Below are 8,394 nucleotides of genomic sequence, written 5' to 3' on the forward strand. Positions count from 1 at the left end.
CGAACAAATACATCGTGAAAATATTTGCCTACTGCCAGCGCGGCAGTCTTTTTGTCTTCACGCCCTCAGTTTGCCATCAATTTGATTTTTTCTTGGTGGAAGTTTCTTTGAATGGTGTATATAATGTTATGAAATCAAAATAAATGCAAAATTTAATTGATAACATTGATTTTTGGCAACCCAAATCAATGAGTATAACGCAGCGCATCAGAGAAAAATTGTTTTCAGTTCAGAGTGATCGGAAACGATCGGCCTGCATGAGCCGTTCGGAGACTGAGCCGATCAGAGAGAGAAGGAGAGTACAAGAGAGAGTGTTCGGGAGCGAATGGTGTGAAAGTGACAAACGGTAGGAATTCATCAGGGCAGTATCGCGTCGCCTGCTATTTGTGCTCGCGAATGGAGTGGTTGATTTTGATCAATCAGGACCCTTGTCTACAACTTTGTAGAACATTGTTACACTCTAAAATTTAACCCTGCAAAGTTAGAAAAAACACGTAATTTTAAAATGAAAAGTTTTGTTCTAAATGAAAAAATGACCCTTCTGGATTGTTACGGTGAATTGCGCCGGCCCATTGTAGCGACGCCGCTGAAGCAGCGCGTCATAAACAAAGCGTTGCGTAGACCGGTGACAAATGTCACGAGTGACATTCGCGACGTGTGTCTGGGGATGGTTCAGCGAAGATGGATGTAAACAAAAGAAAAAGAATTTTGTTCCCGCACGAAACCGCGATGTGTGCGACATTGCGGTGCAGTTTGCTTTAATGTATTTATAATTTTGTGTTGTTAAAAATGTAAATTGAAAAGCAGATCCCAAACTATCGCTATCGTGGAGGTTTGGAACCAGCTGCTAAAGGTTAGTGTTAGTACATGCACTTGAAATTCATTTAGTTAAAACTTAAAACTAGTGTTAGTACTTAAAACTAAAGCTTAATCTACTATCACAGGGCAGTGACTAGTAAGAGAGCAGAGCGGGCAAGTGTGACCTGGGCCTGGCGGAAGAAGACCAATGTAAGCTTAATTATACTGACTTGTAAACATTTTTTAACCAAATAAATATAGCTTTTAGCTCGACATGCACCCACAGAGAGAAAGGGTGTCAGCTCAAAAGACTTCTTTTACTCGTCGCAACATGGATTATTTCAGGTTCGAAAAGAACATTAAATTTGCCATAAAATGACATGTCTCACGATTTTTGACAGTTGAGTAACGGGAAATGGCAGCGATTTTAAAACTATTTTTTAAAACTTTTTTTGATGAGAAATACGTATTTTTCGGAATTTTGAGTACGCCATCAAATCAGGCGTCTAATTTTACACAAAAGTCCCTTTGACACCAAATTTCTATCTCTTCACGGTTGCGAGCTACAAATCACTAAAAAAAGTGTCTAAGTAAAAAACCAGAAAAATGAAAGGGGTCGTACCGCCCCACCGTCACGAGATATCGAAAAATGAACCTCGAATTCGTGATCAGGGACCAAAATTACCCCTTAGAGCAAAGTTTCATGAAAATCGAAGAGGGGTCGGGGCAACTGCTGTGTGAGTTGGCGGAGAATTACCCATTTTAAAACACTCTTTTCATGCAAATGTTGAAACTATGGCTTGTTGTTTGAATATTGATATTTTTTTATTTTTTAACGTCATGTTTTTACGTTTTCGCGGAAGCCGCGTAATTTGCGAAGATACCTCGAAATGCAGTGAAATTTGAAATATTCTTTTGTCAAATTGCCCCTTTCTGTATTTCAATTTTGTTTCTTTTTTCAGGGGTTTTTACCAGCATTTTGGAAGCACTTGTATTAAAAATGCATGACAAATTTAGAAACCACTTTGAAGAATTTTTTTATTGTGATATTTTACGAAATGTAGATAGCTGAGTTTAAATTTCCAATGAAAGAGCCTGGAAATTGCCATGTATAATACAATGTGAAGCTTAAAGCATTTCATGAACCTTTTTTCAATAAACAAAATTCTTAAGGGACTGTAAAAAAAAATAAAAATCTCTTCAATTAAAGGAAGCACCTAGTAGTTTTATCTATTTTATTTTAAAATTTCTGTAAAATTTATCAAAATAAAAATTAGCAAATTGAACGTAACGTGAGGAAAAATAAAACAAATTCAATATTTTGGTTTTAAAAACAAAACATACTGAAAAAAAATTGGTTAAGCATTTTGTAATGTTTTTAATACATCTTTTGGAATGATCAATAACAAATTTAAATATTTTTTTTTCGTGAAAAATCACTAGCTCTAGCTTCCACCTGAAAATTTTTAAAATCAGGCTTGAACTTATTTTTTTTTCTACTTGTACTTGTCCCACAAAAACAAAAAAAATGTTCTGGCGAAATGATGTTAAAAAATAACGTTACGTATAACAATAATGGTAGCAAAGAACATGAAACAGTAAAAAAAAAACTTCAATTCTGGCTTCAACATACTTCTTGTTTTCAACGATTTTTCATATAATTTTCCGAATTTTCTAGAAATCCTGACCTCCAATACGAAACATGCCTACAACTTTTGATGAATGTTAATTACAGAATAACTGTAATCATGTGAATGCGTTATACAATATTCTTGTTTCAATGTTTGTAAAATCTGGCTTGTTTGTAGCTTAGAAAAAAAAATTAAAAAAAAAACAATTGTAGTATTTGTTGTTTCAAAAAGTAATAATATAAACATTTGGTTTAAGTTATACTTTAACAGTCCCTTTTTATTAATTTTTTTTTATGTCAAACTGAATTTATTGAAAGCAGAGAAGAGTTCAAATCATGTGTCCAATGTTACATAAAAGTCCCTTTGACAACAAACTTCCAAATCATAACCATGATGAATTGCAATTTGTTGAAAAAATCGTCTTTTTAGAATGTTAAAAATGAAAATGGTCTTTGGACAAAGTTTCACGGAAATCGTAGAGGGTCAGTGCAACTGCTTAATATATGAATAATACAGTTAAACCTCGCATAGTGCGCAGGCGGTACGCTTTGTATTTCGTCGATTTCTCAAACACGGCGTAATATTTTTGCAATCTTTTTTAAGCATTTTGTTGGTTTTCTTCCAACCTACAATTTGCATCAAAAAGATGGCAAATAGGTAATGTCGTTTTAGAGTAATCGAAGAAATACAAAGCGTAATGCCTGCGCACTATGTGAGGTTTAACTGTATTCTAAGTACCGTAAACTGGGGTGACTTTGATAGCCCAGGGTGACTTTGATAGGTTTTTCAAATGCCCGTCAAATTAATATCTTAACATTTTTGAGAATTTTGAGTATGCAAGTATTAAGGATAGCTTTATTATAAAAAATATATGCAAAAATGTGACTGTTACATTGGATGTATCAAAATAAGTGGACAAATCAAATTTCTATCAATGTCACCCCAGGCTATCAAAGTCACCCCAGTTTACGGTACCTTCGTTTGATTGAAAATGCAAGGAACTTATACCTACAGCTTGTTTATTTTTTAAAATAAAAATGCCACTTTATTTGCGATATTATTTGATCATGAAGCAATGCAGAATTCTACAACCACGTTGTTCTACACGCGCTTCACACACGCTTGACTTCCCTTCAAGCTGCGGTCCTTGATGAATCCAGCATTGCACAGGCACATGTTTGGCCCCGAGCAGACTCCGTTGGGACAACCGTTGGGACAGTGAGCGAGGCACCTAAAAGAAAACGGAGAAGTTTTATCGTGTTATCAGCAATTTCAACTTTAGCAAAACAACATCTCACTTGAACTGGTTGGTCTCGTCCAGAACGTATCCGCGGTGGCAAGTGCACGTGTTGGGCCCGGTGCAGTCCCCGTTCAGGCAGGGTCGCTCGCACGTGGCCTCGCACTTGTTGTTGCCCGAGGGTCCCATCGCGTAGCCCGGCTTGCAGGAACACACTTCCGGAGCGGTGCAGAGCCCGTTGAAGCAGCCACTGGAAGAAGAATTTTTGTTGTTAGAAGGCATATTTTCATACTTAAACTCTTAAATATTAATATATTTTTTGAATTCTTATGTTTTTTTTCCGAAAAAGGTGTAAGTGGTTATGTTACACATGACCAACATGACTAAGAACATTGCACATAGCTGTTAACATTTATTCTATTCTATTGAATCAATCAATTTAACCATTGCTGATCTTTTTTTATTTTATTGCAAAAAATAAGAAAATCACAAAACTACATTTTCTCGATGGATCAACTATGGCCGCCTTGGAACAAACTGTCTGTCAAGATGGGTTGCAAAGTTATTTTTTTTAAAATTGATTTAGAAATCCATTTAAAATCCTTTGCGGTCATACAAAGGATCATTGCACAGTGGTCCGAAACCGAAATCTAGCGTGACAAAATTGATAGCGGCCACACGTTAAGATTTAGAGCTTTGGTGTCTTCGGGACAAATGATCAGAGTCAATAGGGGCATCTTTTGGTATGGTGGACATTAGGGTGGTCCAAATTTTAGGGTGGTTCAGAATTTGTATTTTGACGGGATGACGAGATAGCGCTTTGGTGTCTTCAGAAAAGTTGTAGAGAACACCATTTTGAGCAACTTTGCTGAAGAGCACAAAGCTCTATCTTCAAACAGGAAGTTTCTAGAGTCATTTTTGTAATTTAGGCTTGTGTCGTAGCGAGTTGGTGTCTTCTAGACATTTGTAGAACTTATCAAAACACACATTTATCTTCCAAGAAAGCAAAAATCGGACCTTTAAAACGAAAGTTATAGCCAAAATACGACGAAAAAGACGCCATTTTGTGAACAAAATAATTAAATTTATTCCTGAAATATTTCAGCCAAAACTTGTTTCTTCTTTTACAACCACTAGATCATTTTGTACATTTTTGAGCCCTTCTAGACAATTGTAGAGCTTGTCAAAATGAACATTTTTATTTTTGAAAAATGAATTTTGGTCAATTCTATCAAAAGTTATGGGCAAAAAACGATTGTAAAATGCTCATTTTCAAATTGAGATTAAATAAGTTAAACAAAAAAGACCCCCGAGATATTTTCAGCAAATGTACTTTAAAATGTGTAATATTTTATGCTTCTAAGAGCGAGGTCAAGCTCCACCACCTTATCGAGTTATTCACATTTCAAAATGGTGTCTTTTTCGTCGTATTTTGGCTATAAATTTCGTTTTAAAGGTCCGATTTTGTCTCTCTTGAAAGATAAATGTGTGTTTTGATAAGTTCTACAAATGTCTAGAAGACACCAACTCGCTACGACACAAGCCTGAGTTGATAAATTCAAAAAACTCATTTTTTCATAAACACTTAAATTACAAAAATGGCTCTAGAAACTTCCCGTTTGAAGATAGAGCTTTGTGCTCTTCAGCAAAGTTGCTCAGAATGGTGTTCTCTACAACTTTTCTGAAGACACCAAAGCGCTATCTCGTCATCCCGTCAAAATACAAATTCTGAACCACCCTAAAATTTGGACCACCCTAATGTCCACCATACCAAAAGATGCCCCTATTGACCCTGATCATTTGTCTCGAAGACACCAAAGCTCTAAATCTTAACGTGTGGCCGGTATCAATTTTGTCACGCTAGATTTTGGTTTCGGACCACTGTGCATTGCACCAAAAAAAAAAGCTTTATCATTGTGAACAATAATATTGCAAATTTAGGCTTAAGGGTTTACATACATGTAAATCGACAAAAAAGTAAGAGATTGGTGTGAGCACACACTTAATTTTATTCAAAATCTGTTTTCGGGGCATTAAAATATACATTTTCATCTATTAACAAAACAAATTTGAAGACATTTGGTTGAATCATTGCTGAGATATAGCTATTTGAAGTTAGCAGTTTCAAAAAACGAGTGCCACGATATCTTAACACTGTCTTGACCAAATCGGCTCAACATTTTGGTGAAGACTCGTTAAACCGGTCCTGTGTGCATGACAAAGGCCTATTTTCAAAAAAAAATATTTAAAAAAAGATAAAAAAAATTGTTTTGTTTTTCATATAAAAAATCAGTCCGTCAGTTTTTGATTTTTGTATTCTTTTTAAAAGCAAAATAAGGCTTCGTCATGCACACGGGATATGTCTTGAGAGTCTTCACCCCAAATTTTAGCCAATTTGGTCCATCCCATCTCGTGATATCGTGGCACCCGTAAATCAACTCGGTGTTTCGAGAAAAAACACTCAGATAGTTTGACAGTCCGCTTAGGCACGGCAAAATGTTGAGCTTAAGATCGTCTCTAACTCAGTTCAATCATGTGATATCTTGATGAAACTTTCAGAAGTGATTGAAAATCATATTTTTAGCGGATTTAATAAATTTTATGTAATATGAAATTTTGTGATTTTTGACATGTATGTAGCCCCTTAAGGCTGGTACAAATATTTTTAAAAGTTTTTGTCACCCCCCCCCCCCCCCCCACCCCTTCAAAACTGGTCCGAAAAATCAGGGGGCAAAAAAAATATTTTTACAATAAACTTCAAAATTTCAATGAAAATTCAAGTGCAACCAACTGAAATCAAATTAAAATACATTCTCCTGCGTTTAAAGTCATTTTTAGCATGTTTGGGTTTATTAAATATCTTAAGATTTTTTGAAAATTTTCGATGCAAAATTTTTTTTTCGATACAATTTTTGTTTTTGTCAGATCTTAGATTTTTTGAAAACTAATGATTGCAAAACAACTGAACTAGTGTAAAATGCATTTTAAAACACTTTTTTCATTTAAATGTGAAGACTATGGCTTGTTATTTAAATTTTTATATTTTTTTATTTTTGACCTCGGCCAGGGTCGAGGGGCAAAAACATTTTTAAATATTTGCATCGGCCTAATAAATCGAAAACAATGAGTTTTGATACCCATATTGCCTCAACTCGAATGGATAGCTAAACAACTGTGGAAATGTCCATTTTTATGTCCAGTATCAAAAAAAAAAAAAAAAGTTTGACTAGTATTAGATCACAAATCCCAAATTTTATGTTAAAGAAAGAAAGATAAAAATAGATAATTCAATATTCTTGGTTCCTAAGAAACCTTCGAATAATCGAACTTTGGATAATAGAAGCTTCTGATGATCGAGTCTGGACTGTCTAAATTTCAGACTGTAGTCAATATTCGTCCTAGTTTACTGTTTTAAATGAGTTACGTCAAGTTTCCCGCATCATTTTCAGGTTTTAAAACTTATTCATTTCTAAAATCAACTCACTTAGAACATATCGGCTCGCATCCCTCGTCACCCTTCTCGTAACCCGTCCGGCACTGACAAACCCCTGGTGCAATGCAATCTCCAGCTCCGCAACCTCCTTCGCACTTGGGCACACACAGTCCATCCTCGTCCGGCGTGTAACCCTCGTCACAAACGCAAGTGTTCACAGCCACGCAACGCCCCACTCCGCAACCACCCTTACATCCGGGCACGCAAAACTGACCGCTCTTGTCCAGCTCGAATCCCTCCTTGCAGATGCACCGTCTCAGGTCCAGATCACACACGCCGTTGTCACATCCGATCGGGCAGGTTGGCACGCACTTGCCCTCGCGGTTCTGCACAAAGTCCGGATAGCAGCTGCAGGTGTTCGGACCAACGCACAGCCCGTTGAAGCAGGGCTGCTCGCAGATCGGATCACACTTGCGGAAGTTGTGCACGTTCCGTTCGAAGCCCTTGCAGCAAACCTGGACGCGACTCAGCGACGGATCGGATCCGTTGCCGGCCGGGATGAGTCCGTTGTTCGGCTTGACCAGGCTGATCGTGGGGATCTCCTCGAAGCAGACCCCGGTTGGGATGGCGGTTTTGGTTTTGTTCATGAACCGGTCCAGCGCACTTTGGGAATCGTTGCCGCGGTGAAGATCTACCATGGTGGAACCCGGTTGATCCTCGACCACGGTCTGGTTCATGACCATGTGGCCGTGGGACGCGGAACCACCCTTGCGCCAAGATTTGACGCCTCCATCCTGTGCTAAAACAGCTACTCCACAGATTGCAAGAATCAACGCCGAGTACTTTCCGGACATTTTGAACGATCCTCTTCGGTCGACTGCACAGTACGGATTAAGTGGAACGTTTATCGCGAGAGTAAACTTGAAACTGACGACGAGTTGAAGAAGTATTCTTCCTCGGGGCACAATTATACTATTATCGCACTTTACAGAAGTGTTCTGGGCCGCTGGAGGCGGTTCAAACGCTCTTTTTTTAGCTATTCAGACGTTGATATATTCATCTAATCATTACACCCAAATGAAAGTGTTCTGACAAGTGATGCGATCATCGCTTGTTGAGTATACCCGCTTGAAGAAAAATCTGACTTCTCCTGTTTGGGTGTACATGAAGACGGATGCAAGTGCTCCCGTCGAGAGAGCTAAGAGGCGTTTATTCTTGGAATTCTACTTGGAGCATTAATCTCTCATGTTAATAGACTGACAGTTGACGTTCTATTGAATTTAAATCAATTCATC

The 8,394-nt window shown here is 37.5% G+C and overlaps 2 protein-coding genes across 2 annotated transcripts in view; one reads left to right on the top strand and one right to left on the bottom strand.

Annotated features, from left to right (window-relative positions):
* Positions 1-8,394, top strand: part of LOC6042082 (fibrillin-1) — an 86,944-nt gene that overhangs the window by 40,120 nt on the left and 38,430 nt on the right. The window lies entirely within an intron of this gene.
* LOC6042080 (von Willebrand factor D and EGF domain-containing protein) lies at positions 3,455-8,092 on the bottom strand. Its single transcript, XM_001851181.2, has 3 exons — positions 7,151-8,092; positions 3,728-3,916; positions 3,455-3,660 (listed from the first exon to the last, which is right to left on the bottom strand). Exons 1-3 carry the CDS (start codon positions 7,951-7,953, stop codon positions 3,531-3,533), a joined length of 1,122 nt encoding a protein of 373 aa, XP_001851233.2. The 5' UTR covers positions 7,954-8,092; the 3' UTR covers positions 3,455-3,530.

This window comes from Culex quinquefasciatus, chromosome 2 (assembly GCF_015732765.1).
Source record: "Culex quinquefasciatus strain JHB chromosome 2, VPISU_Cqui_1.0_pri_paternal, whole genome shotgun sequence".
NCBI classification, from domain to species: Eukaryota; Metazoa; Arthropoda; class Insecta; order Diptera; family Culicidae; genus Culex; species Culex quinquefasciatus.